The 18,613-nt window shown below is 39.3% G+C and overlaps 1 protein-coding gene across 3 annotated transcripts in view; it reads right to left on the bottom strand.

Moving 5' to 3' along the window:
* LPIN2 (lipin 2) overlaps positions 1 to 18,613 on the bottom strand; it is a 45,581-nt gene that overhangs the window by 26,805 nt on the left and 163 nt on the right. Inside the window, exons 1-3 of one of the 3 annotated variants that reach the window (XM_084306835.1) lie at positions 12,030 to 12,058; positions 3,816 to 4,016; positions 1,191 to 1,286 (exon numbers count right to left, since the gene is read on the bottom strand). In XM_084306835.1, coding sequence (XP_084162961.1) covers positions 1,191 to 1,286; positions 3,816 to 4,007 — 288 coding nt within the window. In that variant the 5' untranslated portion in view covers positions 4,008 to 4,016; positions 12,030 to 12,058. Of the gene's footprint in view, positions 1 to 1,190; positions 1,287 to 3,815; positions 4,017 to 9,581; positions 9,753 to 12,029; positions 12,059 to 18,613 lie in introns of those variants that run through there. The other 2 variants (XM_084306834.1, XM_084306836.1) reach the window with 2 other exon arrangements.

Here is an 18,613-nt window from a genome sequence, read left to right as displayed (position 1 = left end):
AGCTTTCCAGAAGACATTAAGAACAGGTAAGGGACTTCTAAGTTAATATAAAACTTCTGCTCTAAGTTAATATACAAAGTTAGTGGTAATCACCCTTGCTTTCTGAAAATAATCTTAAGACTGATCAATTCCCATCAATGGCTAACAACTTGCAGCTATAAAGAAGCACTTTCAGTTTTGATTTTATTCACGGTGAATGTTACAACAGAACTCATACTTGCTTTCTCTTAAATATTATGAATTCCTACCCCAACTTATCATTTAGGTCACTAGTCTAGATGTTTATTTTCTTCTTCCACTTTAAGTAATATATCTCCTTTTGAAAGGAGAGCTTCCTCCATTCCCTCACAGTAAACAAGCACTGTCATAAGCTAGTAAGAGGATCAAGCTCATTTCCTTGAAAGACTGATTCCTAATAGCAACAGTGAATACACACACTTCACCCTTTACTTTGCTGAGACAGATTTTTTTCCCTTTCTCCTCTAGTTTCATTAAACATTCTGGATTTTTATATTTAAAATTCCTTTCCTTTTATGCTGCTGAATATCCTTCCTGAAACAGAAGCGATCAAAACCAAAGCTCTATACTGAAAAATACTGCAATAACACAGGTTCCATGTCCTTAGAAAACTTGACTAAAAATGAACTATTCCTGTTTTCTCAGAAGCTTGTTATCTTCCCGCTGAAAAATGTCTTGGGACATTATTTCCTGCTTTCTAATACAATAAGAATTCTCAAGTTAAAGCAGCTATTACTAACTAGTGAAAATTTCATAAATAAAATCATGAAAAAGTATGCTAAAAATTGTAAGAAAAAATATGCCAAATTAATCCACTTTCATTAGTACAGAGATTGTAATGTAAGCTATAAGAACATATGACAAAACGTGATTATAAGACTGCAATCTGTATAACTGTAGTTATAATCTGTATAACCAGAATGAATGTAACAGAACAAGGTAACCTTCAAATAATGGTCTAATGGTAATAATCAACTAGTTACTTTATTATCACTGGTAACATAACTCTATGAAATACCAAGCACTTTGGCAGTACATGAAAATGATGTAAGAGTCGGTCACAAAAATCTAGCTTTCAGGAGTTACCATATTGACAATACTACATTAAGCATTTTCAACACATCACTCTGTTAACACAGCATTGTAGCCACCATAAAGAACAAAGCTCTTACATTTTCCTCCTCAGTTTCTTGTACAAAGAAAGCTTCTCCATTGTCACCCAGTTTCATATGAAGATCAACAGCATCACCATTAATTTCTATATCGATCTGTGGAAAGAGACGATTTAACATGATTAATTCATCACAGGGGAAAGCACTGACCATGAGTCTTGCTCATCTCTGACGATAAACTTTGTTCCATTGCATAATCATCACTGTCTCCCTCCTCTGCTTTCTGAAAGAAGCTTGTTATAATCGTCTTTATTTTGTTAACTGAAAATACATCAGGCTGTTAGTAGAGATCCTAAAACCCAGAAGAAAAACTGAAAACATCTGCTGACTAAGTCTTGCTCACCTGATTTAGAGAGCTAGAAGCATAAATAAGCACTGCTCTAGTCTTTCTTTCCTGGAAGAATGATAAACGACAGAGTATTCACATACTTAAGCTCAGACTGAACTGGGGCCTAGCACAAACCAGTCACAAAGACCAGAAGTTCAAGATGGAAAACTGGAAGACCACTGAAGGCAGTATTTTTTTCGGAGAAGGAACCTTAACCCCATGCTTCTAATAGGGCAGATTTTGCACAATTCCTTCTGCAACTCAGATACTGTTTCAGATTTTCCTTCTCATGAGTTTATAAGAATATGACATGGTACCTCAACTCTTCTGCAACCATAGTGCTTTTGCAAGAGGGAAAATGCTTTTAGACTTGTTAAAAGGTACTTTAAGACATTTTTAAGCTTAGTTCTCCATTAGAACACTTTTTCCTTCAATTTTAAGCTCAGTTTCAAATCACTCCTCCCATATGTGTATCTCACTTGCTCTACAGACATTAGGCATTTAAAGTTCATCTGTATCTCCTCTCTTATACCTTGCTGAAAAAGCGTTCATGATGTAATTTGTTGCAGAACTGTTAAGGAAAACAATAAAATCAACTTTTTTTTTTCAGCAGTGTGCTCATTAAGAGAACACTAGCAAGTGGGAAAACAAAACAAAAAAAAGAAAGAGGAAAACTGCTGATAGCCTGTGTTATGAGAAGCGCAAAATCTTAATGCATGCAACTTGGAGTATGACCACACCCTTAACAAAAAGCTGCCCAAAACATTATTTCTCCTTTCTTCTTTCTCCTTTTACGACAAAAATATAAAGATAAGGGTAGTTTCCTGCAGTGCCACTTTACTTCGTAGAATAGCTGTATATAGTCCTGAAGTTTTATGATCTGTTTAAATCAATCCACCCTTCAGTAACAAACCCCCAGGGAATATTGTCATACACAGTACTCCCTCCTGGGAGTACTTAGGATTCTTACAAGGATGTAAACTCCCCACCACAATAGATTCATTTTAAATCAAATTAATAACCCAATCCAGCCCACTCCCTAAGTACAGGATTACTAAAGCCCGGGCAAGGGGATTGCAGCACCACAGTCTCAGACCTGCCAGACAGAGTTGTACCCAGTACAATTCCCTATCTAACACGCCCAACAATGAACAAAGTTTAATCCCCAATTTTTATTTGCTTGTAGATACTAACAATTGCATTTTCTACTGAGTATCAGCATTAAACAAAGATAACCACAGAATGGCTTGGGCTGGAAGGGACCTTAAAAGATGAGTTAGAAAAGAAGGAAAATAACTAAAGAAAGTTAGTTCCAACTCCCCTGCCCTGGGCAGGGACACCTCCCACCAGACCAGGTTGCCCAAAGCCCCATCCAGCCTGGCCTTGAACAATTCCAGGGATGGGGTATCCACAGCTTCCTTGGGCAACTTGTGCCACTGCCTCACCACTCCAGTGAAGAATTTCCTCCTAATATCTAATCTCAGTCTCCCCTCTTTTAGTTTAAGACCATTCCCCCTTGTTCTGTCATTGTCTGCCTGAGCAAAAAGTCACTCTCCACCTTTTTTATAAGGCCTCTTTAAGTATTGAAAAGCTGCAATGAGGTCTTCCCTGAGCCTTCTCTTTCCCAGGCTGATCAACTGCAGCCCTCTCAGCCTTCCTTCATGGAAGAGGTGCTCCAGCCCTCTAATCATCCTCATGGCCCTCCTCCGGACCCACTCTAACAGGCTCTCAGCCTTCTTGTGCTAGGGGCTCCAGACCTGGATGCAGGGCTCCTAGCAGGGCCTCACAAGGGAAGAGCAGAGGGCAACAATCACCTCCCTCTGCCTGCTGGCCATGCCCGTATTAATGCAGCCCTGGTAATATTTATGACAGGTCACCAACCCTTAAGATATACTCTATTTATCCCTCCGACATCCCAAAAATAGTTGCTTTCGGCATCAGGGATGCATTAAATGCATTTAGTATTTATTTCCCAGCATACTTGAATAGATAAATAAATAACCACATAAATATTTTAAGACTGAAGTGTCTGTGCTTGTAGTATAATTCTTTACTTGATAACTTCAAGAGCTGTCAGAACTGTTTTTAAAACAACATTTTTTTCTTGCAGAATTCTTAGATTACCACAGGAAGTCCTGTTTTGCATTCCATAATTATCACTCCGTAACAAGAAACTGCTCTACACTTAATGAAGCTGCTAACTGGATATGTGGGGGGCTGGGAAAGGAAGAAAGAGGAGTAAGAAAGCGAATGCATTGGTATTCAAAGCTTTGTTTTGGCCCACTTTCTGGACTTACCACTTTCTCTTTGGAGCGCAAGACACCAAGCTTCCCAAATCGGACATGAAAAGGAGAACACTGGTATGTGCCATCCTGCTGCCGGACCACAATGACATCGATGCATCCTGAAAGGGTAGCCTGATTAATGCCTTTGTACAGTTCCTTCACAGTAACCAGGACTTGTCCCGCAAGTTGTCCTACGTAGTTCATAGTCTGAGACTAAGAAAGAGAAGAAAAAAAGTAATTAAATAAAGTAAAAAGAAGGTTTTTTTTTTAAAGTTAAGTTCTTTTAAAAATCAAAATACATATGCTATATCATTTATCAATTACTCTGCTTAAATTAACAAGCTTTACAAAAATGCCTTGAAGAGCCAACGGAATTTTGAGCCAATTCTTGCCAGTCTCCAGACCATTCTTAATAGCTTATGGTTAACTTGAACATACATTTATTTAGTATTTTAAGGTAAATCTTGAATTATGTCATTTTAAAACCTGAAAGGCCTAGATTCAAATAGTGCTTAATTACTCAGGTAAGCTCAGAGAAATTTGTTCTCTGAAGATTGCCTATTTAATACAACTGATTCTTTATTGAAAATAGAAATAACTATACGCAAGGATGCAGAAAACCTTAAGCATCAGAGTAAGTTATATAGAATCACAACATGCAACTCTTCCTTCACCGTGCTGTATTTTAAAAATGCCTAAGTCACCTCAAGTTATCAAAAGATTAACTGAGAGACACAAGCTGCCCAAAGGAGTTTGGAAAAAATAAATGGGAAAGGAATCCTTTTTTTTTTTTTGTTTCTTATATAAGTGAAGCACAACCCCAGTGAATTTATTCTGTCATGAAACAAATGCTAAAAACTCTTGCAACAATGTTATGGGCTTGTAAAAACTTTTTTGAAAAGCATGGACATTGTCTTGTCTTGAGCATTCCCCTCAGATACAGGAACTAGAGTACAACCTACCAGTCAACAACCATTATTTCCACAGAAATTATATCCAAAGAGTAAACACTAAATGATACATACATTCTCATATGTAAAAGCAAGTCCTAACCAAGTTTACGCAGTCATGCAACAACTTATTTTAAGTGCAAAAAGCTATCTTAGGAAACAACGGAGGTTTCACAAAGTTTCAGTCAAGAGAAAACAAGTTTCTTAGTTTTTGCAGTTATTTACACTCCTGATATCACGAAACTGAAAAGACCAATTTTAGTGTAGGTTAAGAAACCCTTGCTAGATGAGAATGGGGGAGCTTAGGACAGAAAAAGAAAGGAAAAGAAGATGAACATTAAGGTTATTCTCTGGTCAAACTGAAAAGAAATGCAAAATGCAAAGATAAACAAAGAACACATACAATCACTTATCAGTTATTGTAGTCCATTAAAATACTTAAGCAACCTTCTGAATGACTAAGTCTTTCAGACTAAGAACACAACATGAACTATGAAGCAAAGTCCAAAAAACATCTCAGCTTTAATCGAAAGAGGAGGAAAAAATGTTCTAATGGAGAACTAAGTGCAATCCTTCCTCATTCTGCCCTCTCCTGTCTCCCACCCAAAAGGTTGCTACAAACCCATTTCAAGGGCATCCAAGGGAATGCACAACTCAGAAGCTGAAGCCACTATTGGGAGAACAAAGAGCCACTGCAAACAAGCAAAGCACACAAATGCAACCTATAACTGGGCTTAAACTATAAAAACCTATTTGGGAATAATATTTGTTCAAAGAGATCCAAAATTAATTTGTCGATTTGCTTATCTGTTTTTATTAGCCTCCAAACAGGGTTTCAAGTTCTATTCACGATAATGTTTAAGATTTTCCTTAATGCCTCTAAACAAAACTCTATTACACTACAAGAATTCTTCCTCCTGATATTGCTTTCCTTGGCTGGGTAATTCATCAAGTACTTCCATTCTGAGCCTTCAAAGCCTGCTTTAGAGTCACACGGGGTGCACTGCATTCATTCAAAAGGAACTGATTCTGTAGGCATCTAACAGGACCAATATAACTGTAAACGTGCAAGAAATCTCAAACTACTTTCAGAGAGAGCACAGCTATATAAGTATTTTTCCACTTTCTGGGCTTTTCAAGTCCAACACACGCACGTTAGCTAATCATATTGAGATTTAAAATTACAAAACACCATTCTTCTCCAGAAAACTTAAAAGGATAGCAACGCTAACAAGCAAAGATAGAGGCTTGACAATCTAGATTGAAAACTGTTTTGGTATAAACCACAGGATTACCACACTAGATAACATGCTAGAGAATTTTCTCCCACAGCTTTTGCACAACGTGGCTGACAAAGATGAGAAGAAACTGTCATTGAGCGACTAATGAAATTAGCAGAACGGCCTCCTTATTAAAATTAGCAATTAATAAAAATCAGTTTCACCTCCAATTAGTTTCACGTGCAACTGTAAAATTGCTTGCTAACCAAATAGCAACTCACTTGCAAGACTGGGAGGCCACACTTCTACGCTTCCTCAGCAGCCCCTCTCAGTGAGCTGCCTGCAGCTTGCAAGAAGCACACCCAGTTTTTGTCTGGGTGCTTCAGTCAGGAAGTTTGATCAGCACACAAGAACGTGACAAACACCAGGCAGACACCAGAGCGCTACAAGAAAAGGCTGCAGCAGGGAACTGAACATCTTCCTTTTGGCAGGGGAGATATTTGCTGCGTCCCATGGAGCTGCAACCCAAGAAAGAAAGACTGCAATATTTTTATTTTTTATTCTTTAAGCAATTAATCCTGCCCTATGCTGACAGTCAATCCTTACTTAAGCTACAGGGGAAATTCTCGGACAAATGTTGTCATTCACATCCAGATGTTGGCCACTTCCAAGGGGACTCTGGTACTGGCTTACACAAGAAAAGTGATTTCATGATGCCAGGATGACTGAATTTGTTAGATATTTGACACAATCAGGAACAGCCATCCTTTACAGAGTATCCATCCCATATGTTTCATTTCAACAAAGCAGGCCTAAATGAGGAATTCTTTATTATTTACGTACTGGCTATTTAAAAGCTCAGAATTTCCAGCTGTTAAGAATTGAGTTGAGGTGGTAGGCTTTCTAGTTGTCCTCACAGACATGTAAGTGATCTCACCTAACCACAGAAAACCACTCCCAAATCCCCTAAGACTACAACCACATACTTCGTTTCCTGCAGGGAAGGTTACCTCTTCTACACATCTCACTGAGAGCTCTATAGCTCACAGCATGACTTTTTGGATTGCACAAACAGAATAACCCCTCATGTGTGAAAAAAAAAAAAAGAGCTTTCGAACCTAATGAGTATCAAAAATGTTTACAAAGAAGCTTTTTATGGTCCAAGTCTTAACCATAGAAAGGATCAGACTGGAAGGGACCTAAAGACCACCCAGAAAAAGAGTCCAGATATGTGCTGCATACCTCAGAAGCAGCGGCACTTTGGTAGCTTTGGGATGGAAGTTATCCAAGAGATACCTAGAGAGACACTTTTTGTAAAATAAGGATTACAAAGCACCTTCCAGGGATAAGCCACTTGCTACCCTTACATTAACAACTTCCTCACCACAGAGCACTTATTACTGAAAGACATCAGCTGCAAAAAGCAAAGCCATGAAGGGAAAAAAAAAAAAACACACATCTGTATCAGAACTTAAAAGACTAATCTACCTTTATTGTTACATATTTTTAAAGGGAAAAAAAAAGGCAAGAAGGAAAGATGGTCATAATTTACAAGTTCAGCTTCTAACGTAACAGTTCACTCTGCAAGATAAACATATTATTTAAGAAGGTTCGAACTAAAGCAAACAACAGATTGATTAGAAACAGTGTGACCACATACCTGAGAAACATGAGGTGTTTCATTTATCTCAAATGCCAAGAGAACCCTGGCTAGATTTTTTCCTGGCTAGAAAATTTGTGGTGAGCAGCACTGAATCTGACTACAGATAGCAACAATGCAAAACGTTCCTGTGATAATTCTTGCAAATGTATAGAAGTACCTCAGATTACAGAATAGGAAGCAAGATAAAGAACTTCCTAGATAACATTCTTAGTTATATCAAGCTTAGTAAACATTTTTCAAGTGTCATTGCCCTGAAAGCAGCATGACTCCAAGAGCAATATGCCTTCATAACCTGCCACAACAACCTAAAAACAATTTCCAGTTCTGCAATTCAAGCTGTTTGATGGACAAGACAAGTTCAGAAAGGGCAAAGCAGTAACACTTCACAATCCTGTTTAGCTTTCAAATTTGTTTTGCTATCCGGAGCATACATATTACCTGAGGCAGCCAAATTCCTGAACTCTGCACAAAGATGAAGTTGTTAGGGCTCACTACTACACATTCTTCTAGGATAGAAGATTTAAAAGCCTACCAATATCTAAGATCTCACAGCAGAAAATCATTTTTTTGTGACTCTGGGGCTCCAGAGAGATTGATTTTTGAACGTTTAAGCAATTCTACCTAGCTTGCATGAACTCATCCAGCTGAATATATTAACATTACTAAGTGAAATGAACTGTAAATGGAATGGAGGAAAGGGTCTGAAAGACGCTCTCCTAAAACATAAAAAGATTGTTTTCGCAGCAAGAAGCCTTCACACAGAAATAGGCAGAAACTGAAACTGTGTCTGGCAGGAAGGGTAAGAGAGGAAGGGAAGACACATAAAAGCAAAGGAAAATATCTGCCTCGGAAGTTCAAGAACTAAAAATAAAATTCGCCTACCCTCATCTATAAAATACTCCAATCAGCTAAACTAACCCTGCATATGTTGGTTGAACACCTCATGCTACAGGAATGAGGAATAAAATGACTCTCAAAAATGATTAAACTGTACTACACCTCAGATTAAGAATTTAACATTCTCTACGCAATAGATATCCAAGTTTTAAGAACTCAAGATCCAGGAAATGCTTATGTTTGTATAACCTGAGTGGGAGAGTTATATCCATGTACCATTAGCATAGATGTTATTTTGGCTGCTACAAAACCAACAAGTCTTCCTGAATAGCTTATGTCCTTCAAGAATACCCATATACAAACACACGATATAGTCCAAAGACAAACCATTTTTTTGCTTGTTTGTTTGTTCTGGTGTTCTTAAACGCGCCACCTCTCATGCAGGCACACCCGGACTGAACACTACAACTGCCTGGTTCAACAGCAGAAAAAGAAGCATGCAAGTTATCAGACTGCTCTAGAGAGACGCGGCTTTAGAGGTTATGAATTTTAACTATTATAGAACAAAAAAAAAGTTAGTTAAATGTAGATCTTAGCCTAAAACAGAGTATATATTCTTCTATCCCATTTATTTTGAGCTGCAGCTAGAGGATTAAAAGATTGCAATGATATAAACAGTAAAGAAGTTGCATGTATTTCAAGAGATTATGTAGAAAAGCAAAATAAAATCAAGCGTAGCATTGGCTTCCCCCGGTTTATCTCACCTTGCCTATGTTTGCATGCATATATATTTATGAGGCAGGTGCTTTACCTAACCAGAGGAAAAGCTTTTTGAGACCATACAAAATAACCACTGTAGCACAAGGTCTACTTGGCAAAAAACAAGCAAACAACCAGAACAAACCCAACTTCCCTCCTAAGTAAGATTTTAATTGTGGTTTAGGATTGTTCCCAGTACCGCACAGAGCACTTACGGAACAAAAATGGGGAAACCAAGCAAATCTGTTGACCACCTTAAGTCTTCTTCCACAGAGAAAGATGTAAGCAGGTGATTTAGTAGCTAATTACGCTATAGGAGCCCATAATTAGCAATACATGTCACACTCACCAAGATTCCAGAAGGAACCCTTCCATGGGCAGCAGCAACATTTCTACTGAAGTTATCTTCAAAATCATACTCTTCTGAGAAATTCATCTCAGAAAACAACAAACTAACTTTCCACAGTACAAGTAAATGCAAAGATCACAGCCATAGCAGAACGTTGGATCAGCATTTCTTCTCCTTCCACAGAGGGGTAGAAGAGCTATGCAAAACTTTTGGTCTCTTAGAGGAAAACGCTCGGTGTACTTTCCCACGCAAGACCAAGATTAAAAAGGAAGCACTTCTTTAAGAAACCTCACATAGAAACTCCCTCACCAATAGGCTTTGCTTGAAATGTCACAGCCCCCTTGCACTCTTTGAGATAAGCACTAACACGGACAGACTTTGCCATATGTTTGCTCTGATAGGTAATGATCTTGCGTTACGTTTGGTCACGTGGCTGTAGCTGAAGCTCCCATGCAAAGGAACAGGGATTTGGTTAATGATTCTTAAGTAAAGTCTACATTGGCTCACTTGGAGACTTTTTGCCCACTGTTATGACTTTACTCCCCTGTGGCAGCATTCCAAGTGCGAGCCCAGGCTGCTGCACACCGTGTTCAAGAACACCAGTTGCCCCTCCAAAGGCCTGTTCCCTTTGCTGATGGTTTCACCGGGTTGCGTATTCAAGGTTATAGGACAACTATGATGACAGCTGATATTTGTGGAACGTTTTCCCCCTTTTTGAAATAGCATTGTAATACCAAATAGACTACTGACGTGGTATCAAGCTTATACCAAACCATACAAAAAAAGGTACGTCAGAATAAACGTTATTTCCTCCTGTGGAAGTATTCCTACTTTGTTGAAACAGAATTGTTAAAGCAGTGTGAACTGGATGCGTGGACAACACATACAAAGCTTGCTGTATGCTCCATGACTAAGAAAAAGATTTTTCTGTTCTGAGGAATTTTGAAGTGTCATTTCTTCTCTAAATCATACCCTGGCTAGGTGAGGAAGTGGAGAAGGACAAGGAAACAATTCTATCCCTGTGATCCGGGGATGGGAGACACATTCCTGGGGACCATTAATGTTCTTCTGCCACCCCTCAACCCCCACGTTGTTACCCTGTGCCTACTACATAAAGCTGTGTAGGACTACTTGGATTACAAACTCAAAGACCATCTCCAATTCTACTACCATCTGCACTCTCTCCTCCTCTATGTTTTTTAAATTGATGTGTTAAACTCTGATGTGTTAACTACACTGGATGCAACCAAATCACTTCTGCATTTCTAGAAGAATTCAAGAACTACACCCAAGGCCAAAATTAAATCAGGCTTGATGACATACTCGTGCATTGAGTGGTGGGATCACTACAACTGCAGTAAGGTTGCAATAAGCTGCTCCCAAAAGGGTCCTTTTCTACATATTGAATAAACTCACATTTAATGGAACTTCACAAGAAAGATTACTGGTTTTGTTAGCAGATCTGAAGAGGGTTTTCAAAGGACATTAGGAATTACTAGGATACACTCAGTTTTCATCTGCTTGTTCATCACTCCTTCATCACATGTTCCATTTAAATACATTAAGAAACAAGTTCGTGAGCAGAACAAAAGCCAGCTTTCTAAGACAGTGCTTCTCTTAAAACACTTTTGACTTTGGACACACAAAAACCAAAGCTTTTTTGTTATATCTGCTTTATTTTAGAACTGCTCAGTATTTCAGATTAGCATTAATTTTCTTCAAAGCTTTTAGAAGTGTTTTAGAAAACAGCTTTTCCAGAATGCAGATCACACTGCAGTCACTGCTTTATTTTTTTGAATACAGGTAGTAAGGTAAGGCTTAGGTAATAAGCTCTGCATGTTTAAGAAGCCTCCCTGTCTTTTATTTCACAATATTAATAAGTTAAATTCAATGTAATTCCCTCTGAGTAAGTTTGTTTTTAACTACAATGCTATTTACTTACCATTCATACAAGAAAATTAGCTTCAGTTTTGAAAAGCAAATAGACAAAATTTGGAAAGCATTAGAAGCAGTATTTGCCACGCAGCCTTACACCAGCTCTTTGCTATGGGGTAGATTTTGTTGCGGTTTAGCCTCAGAAAGCATACGTAAGTTTTTTAATTAGACTCATGCAAGCAAATACGGCTGACAAAGATCAGTCAGCACACTGTATTCTTTTTCTTCCCTTCTCTTTGTGGATCTCCACATCTTACCCCATTGCTCATGCATGCTTCCTGATGGAAATATAAATCCATTTTTAAATGGTACTTTTTTTTGTAGTATGCGTCATAACACATTTGGCTCTATTAATTTAGTTTTAAAGCATCCCAGAGATGGAGGCTTTTTTTTTTTTTTCACCTATGCAATGGAAAACTAAGTCCAGGAGTTTAGGAATTAAAACCACAGATTTTTTATTTTTTTTTTAAGTTAAGACTTGACTGTGCAGAGTTCCCCTACAACATTATTTACCTCAAAGAGGTATATTCAAAACACTTCTTCTATATGCTATATTGACATATCCCAGGTAATGATTCCAAAACAAACAAACAAGGCTGATTGCCAGTGGAAGTTACATCTCAGTGATTCGATTGCACTGCACAGGAACTGTAGAAGCAGCAAGGCCAGAACACAGCTCCAGGAATCTTCTCCACCTCTCCTCAGTACATGTTGTTCTAAGGTCTACAGAGAAGGAAGCAAGCAGAAATCCTGCTGGCAGGAGCTTCTGTGAGAACACAATCACAAGTCACTCACAGATCTGGGGAAATTTGCTGAGACAAGCGATTGAGACAAGTGTATCCTTTTCTAAGAAATCATTATACATACAGCAAGTACGGGACAACCTGTCTTTGTCCATGTCCCACAGGTCTCCATCCTGCCCCCAAACCCTTTTACTTACCATTAGCCAAGTCTTAAGCACCACACCTCATCCTGATGTTGGAAAAGGTCCTTTCTCCCTAAGGCCCAACTCTGAATCCTAAATTCCAGCCCACTTCATTTTCATGTACTGGCAATGCTTTGGCTATAGGGTGCAAACAAAGTAGAAGACTTCCCAATTCTTCCATAGGTATTACGAAAATCAGACTGTGACTGAGAATGCTTTCCAGCACCTGAGATCTCGCAAGCAGCCCTGCACTGAAACAGTTGCTTACCAAACCTGGATATTAAGCTCTGCTCATTCCTGTTTGAGGTAAAATACATTCAGTGCAGCATCATTGTTACTTTTAACTGCAGAAGTCTATCCATTCTTGTTATGGACTTTTAAACCTAATATATAGACTAATAAGTATGCCAAGTGAAAATCTATTTGCGCATGAATTACAGAAGACATACTGAATGAAGACCATCTGCCTGTAGTCCCTTCTGAAAGAGAATTTTTCCCAGAGAAAACAGCTGGAGATTTTCCTCTAGGGGAAAGACATTACCTAGCGGGGAAAGACATTACCTAGTTTCAGTTCTTATACAAAATTAAAATACCTGCTACAGTTTTCCATATAAAGGCTAAACATGCCTAGCATCTAGTGAGAATGATATTTTCACTTAGACGAATTTTGTTGTGAATAAAATTCAAGTCCTGCTCAAAAATGCCAAAAAAATAAAAGGCAGTGTCACCTGATTTACCTAAAAATTTCCAGCTGGCCAAAATGTAAGTATTAAAGTAATGAAAATAAAGCACTTATCACAAGTAATAATAGGATGGTACAAGAATCCAAGCAGTTAATAGACTGTAGAGAAACACCAGTGATACAAAAGCAACAAGCAATGCACTGTCCCCTAAACCAGTGATTAAAAATAAATAAAATCAAATGTCTAGTTTTCCATCTGGAACGCAAGATAGCAAACAGTTTCTGCCAGATCTCCTGGCAGTTAGGCATTCAAAGGAGATGATTCGTCAGTGCAGCTTAAGTATTTTTTTGATTTCAGGAAAAAGGTATCAAGAAAATCCACTTTGCATAGGCATGTCCCTTTTGTAATGTGTCACCACTTATATCTGAATGACTTACTATGAATCATCTGATTCCAGTACTATGGCATCTTTCCTTCATTAACTTGAGCCCTATCTTCAATTTTCTTAATTTTTTTTTTTTTCTGTTTACAGAGGAATTTCAGAGGAAGAAGACAGAATACTTCAAGAGCTTATAAAGCAAGTTTAAAATAAATAGAAATGTATTGTTAAAATAAATAAAAAAATAAAAAATATTGATGAATTGATCAGTTCAACCGAAAACTTGTTACATTCACCAAAAAAGCAATGTACATGAAGACATTCGCTTCTTTCAAGGTACTGAAAAGAAATAACTGGCTAGTGCAGACTGCACCCTTTCAAAATCTGCACGGGCATATCGCACCCAAGCGTCTGCCCCACTTGGCAGACAATCTATTTCCAGCAGCACAGACTGTTCCACTGCCACATCACCCTTGGTCCCACTTATCTCTAGATACATGCCACAGTAACCAAAATGTCTGAATCTCATTTTGCATGACACGAGAGAAGCAGCCTGATGAAGCTTTTCCTGAATTTCCTTTCTAGAAAGCACTACAAGCAACCCATTACCTGTCTACTTTTTCCACTGCCCAAGAAATCTCTCCATACACTGATCTGCCTCAGGTGTATTTACACTTTCCTCCAACCTTCCCTACCTCAAAATCAAAGCATGTGTATTTAAGCAAGAAAAGCATCCTATCTATTAACAGTAAATTACTTAGCTACATTTAGGATGGATACATGAGTATAAGATCTGAGACTAGCACGTATCTTTAGGTTGACAGGAACAAACAGAAATGTACTTATTCTGAGAAACAAATCCCTGAAATACCCAAGTTCAAAATATAGTATACATAAGCAAACAAGAAACCTCTTTTATTTGCTAAACTCTCCACAGCCTTGCTTGAGTTGATGCACTCATATCAAAACAGAAAGACATCTATACATTCAATTTGTACATAAGACTGCTATTTTATTAGAAAAATAGGTAAAAACGCTGAATTCCTACCCAAAGGTATGCACAGCATGAGATGTTGGGAAGGGGAAAACTCAATACAGCTGAGCAAAGCAGCATATGCTTACTCATTCACCCAACGCAATCTACCAGCATTATTAAGTTTTAATGAGCAGAGATCACACATCAGTCTGAAGGATACTTCTCCTCACCCTTAGCATATAACAGCAAGCCTGTACCATATATACGAGACATGACAAACCTGCAAAGCAGCCCTACAGATTTCTTGTTTCTGTTAACATACACACTGCATTTGAGGAAAAAGAGTCTTTAAGGCCAAGAATTTATTTTAAAAAAATATCACTGTTTTAGTTCACAGAACACACTAAATTCTACAGTTAAGCAAGTGAGAGAGAATTTCTTCCATCTGTAATGGGATCTCAGCTACAGTTCATCATTCAAAGCTCTTCCTTACAAGAGCTTTGCAAAGAGTCCTCTACATGTATCCTTTAAAAGGCCTGTCATAACCATCAAGCCAAAAAACCTGTATTTCCTGAGGAGACAGTTACGCAGTTGAAAAAGACTAGTACGTCTAAAGACATGGCCTACGACTGGTTTAGCACGTGTTCACTTCAGCCACAGTGACCAACACAGAAACGCCACATGGTAAACTGGAGACTTTTCTATTAATATTTAGAGTATTTGGATTTCTGGTATTGAACTTCAGCATTTTGGATAAAGAAATGGCCTAATTGCTCAGTTAAAATTCTTATCTGTTCACTCTATTAAGACTACAGTGATGAGATCTCCCTTGGTTTTGGGAAAAGCACTGAACGACTTGGGACAACTTGTGGTTGCATGTTGTCAAGTGCCATTATTGCAAAGCTGAAAGACACTGATAACAACAAAATACTTAGCAAGGGCAAGCTAGCATCCTTTACTTTGAAATTCCCTTGAAACATAAACACAAGAAAACATTAAATTCTTATTAAAGAAAGAAGAAATGTTAACCCCCAAAAGTATGGGTAAGCTCTGTCCTCCAATGTCTTTATGTTCAGGCCTGACTTGGCACCAGAGCTGCATCTCAAAGCAGCCTGGCAACACCAAGAGAAACACAAGCCCTGAAGTTACGATACACCTGAATGCTTGTGACAAAGGAGAGGGGGCAGCTAGGCAGAGTAAAAGCTCATTTGAAAGCAAAACATTCTTTGCAGCAGCAGTATTTTTCTATGCTTGAAGTAGATAATTTCATTTATAATTCTCTAAACTCTGCTCGCCTACAGAGGTATTTACAGAAATGACACTTCTGTGTTACTGTAGAGCTTTAAAATATACATTTAGCAACTTGTTAGATAGAGTAGTTCAGTTGAACGGACCTTCAGAGATCATAGGGCGGCTTGGGTTGGAAAGGGCCTTAAAGATCACCTGCTTCCAGCCCCCTGCCATGGGCAGGGATGCCACCCACTAGATCAGGTTCATCCAACCCAGCCTTGAACAGCTCCAGGGATGGGGGCGATCAGCCAGTCCAACTGCCTGACCTCTCATGGCCAACCAAAAGTTAAAAAGCATGTTGCTGAAAGCACTGTCCAAATGCCTCTTGAACACTGACTGGCATGTGGCACCAACCACCTTGCTAGGAAGCGTGTTCCAGAGTCTGACCAACCCCCTAAGGTAACTAAATGTTTCCTGATGTCCAGTCTGGACCTCCCTGGGCACAGCTCTGTGCTGTTCCTGTGCATCCTGACATCGGTTACCAGGAGCAGACAGACCTTCCTCTGCATGTCCCCTCCCCAGGAAGTTGCAGAGAGCAGTGAGATCAGAAGTTCAAGAAAGTACTTCTCATCAGCACCATAAGATCCAAAAGTCATTGGGATACAGCATGCTACTTTGTTCCATTCTTACAATTTGCCTAGTATTGCAGGAACACATGTAAAGCATGTATTTTAGAGTGAAATTTGATCACAAACGTACCACTCACTGGTTTGTATAAACCTGAAAGCTTTTTTGCTGTGATATATTTAACTTGCAGCACCAGATCTCACACCAGAAGCTATCCTTTCAACTCTTTCAGACAGTTTTCAGGTGTTTGCAATTCACGATATAAGCAGTGATTACAAGTTATTCCATGTAGAAGCCAAATCTATTTTGCTAAAAGTGGAAATAGCAGTGTTCTAATTCAGCTCAGATACTTGATGCTCACACACAAAGACACTGAAGAACTGACTCCCTGGTCTCCTACACGTTGCAACCTTGCACTTAACTACCAAAAAAATGAAAAAGAAGAAAATTCTGGAGTCTTAGCTATGTAAGCATCTTTGAGGAGAAAAAAACACAATACCAAATGCAACTAATTTAATCTTTAGCTTTTATCAAAGTTCCCAGTGTGACTTGGAACAAAATCTTTTCAGCTTTATCTGAGCTAGACGGCAATTTCTTAGAGACGGAGACATTAAAAAAGCATGTAGCACAAAGAATGGCTCCTGTGTGCAGCCTCTGGGCTTCAGATACATAAGGAGGTGTGAAGTGCAAAAAGCACAGCTTACATTTCCCCACGACCTTACACAAGCGGCAAGAAATGCTGCAGGTAGGGAGAAAGGGCAAAGTTCGCTGCACTGCAATACAAGAACATTTCAGATGCATGTTTACCTAGTGCAGAATATCAAACAAGTAACTTCATTTTCTAACAATCCAAAACATTAAGTTCCAGGAATAAGACAAGTTCAAACACCACTTCTATTACAGGCCATTAAAAAACAAAGCAAAACAAACAAAAAACACAAATATTTTGATAACTGAAAAGTTAAGCTATGAGCTTAACGATTAATACTGTAATTGCTTACTACAGCCTTTCAGCACTGCCTCTTCTTACTGTAGTATGAATATTGCCACACAATGGAGCATTTCAAACTCCCCAACGTCCTGACTTTACTTAGAGACTTAACATCAGCTTCTCAGTTCTGTTATTCTACCATATAAGAGTGATGTTTTTAAAGGACATCTCACCAAACATTTGCTTACTTCAATAAAACAGGATTTCCTTGATGTTTTTTCTCTAAGAGATAGTAGAATTGTTTACATTCCTGTATGTTCTGGGATGCAAAAAGCCTAGAGCAGGGGCTAGGAGAGAACTGACAGCTGTGGCTGGAGCTAGCTGCCTAGCATGCATACAGGCCACGGTCATGTACACACATACATATGTGCAGGATTGCCATGCCCACACTTCCAGTGACACAAAGTGAAGTCACACAGGGACTTAGGATTTTTTCATTTTAACTAATGAATACCTGTACATCCTTAAAACACATATAAACCCACTCATTTTCCCTCTTAGAAACATAGAATCATTAAGATAGGAAAAGATCTCCAAGATCACCTGGTCCAACCACCACCCTACCACCAATGTAACCCATGTCCGCAAGCGCCACGTCCAGCCTTTCCTTGAACACCCTCAGGGACAGTGACTCCACCACCTCCCTGGGCAACCCGTCCCAATGGCTGACTGCTCTTTTCGAGGAGAAATGTTGCCTCATTTCCAACCTGAACCTCCCCTGGTACACCTCGAGGCCATTCCCTCTTGTCCTATCACTAGTTATGTGAGAAGAGGCTGACCCCCAGCTCCCCACAACTCCCTTTCCAACGTATTTTTCAAACATTAGGTGCTCAGTATTCAAAACTGGAAAGAGAGAGAGATGGGTGGTAGGGACCAGATATCTTGGAGGTCTTCTCCAACTCACTGATCCTGTGATTTGTAGGACTGTCCATCATCCTCCTCCCCCCCGACACGACCCTAAATAACACCACATACCGTTACGGGCTAACAAATCCTTCCTCACTCTGGAACACCGTCCCCGAAAGATCAGACGCTGATACAGGAGAGAATTACATCCACCACACCGCTCTTCGGGATGGCAGCGCCCTACGCCCGGGCGGCACAGCGCCTCGCCCAGCCACCGGCAGGCAGCCGGGCACCGCTTCACGGGGGGGAAGGCGCTCAGCCCCCACACCACACAGCCACCGGGCTGAAACTCCAGCGGGCACCCCCGAGCCGGCAGCCTACCCCCCCCCAGCCGTTACAACTTCACCCACACGCCCCTTATTTAAAAAATAACAATAATA

This window comes from Netta rufina (genome assembly GCF_964035555.1).
Source record: "Netta rufina genome assembly, chromosome: 2".
Lineage (NCBI taxonomy): Eukaryota > Metazoa > Chordata > Aves > Anseriformes > Anatidae > Netta > Netta rufina.
This window is presented reverse-complemented; position numbering and strand designations above follow the sequence as displayed.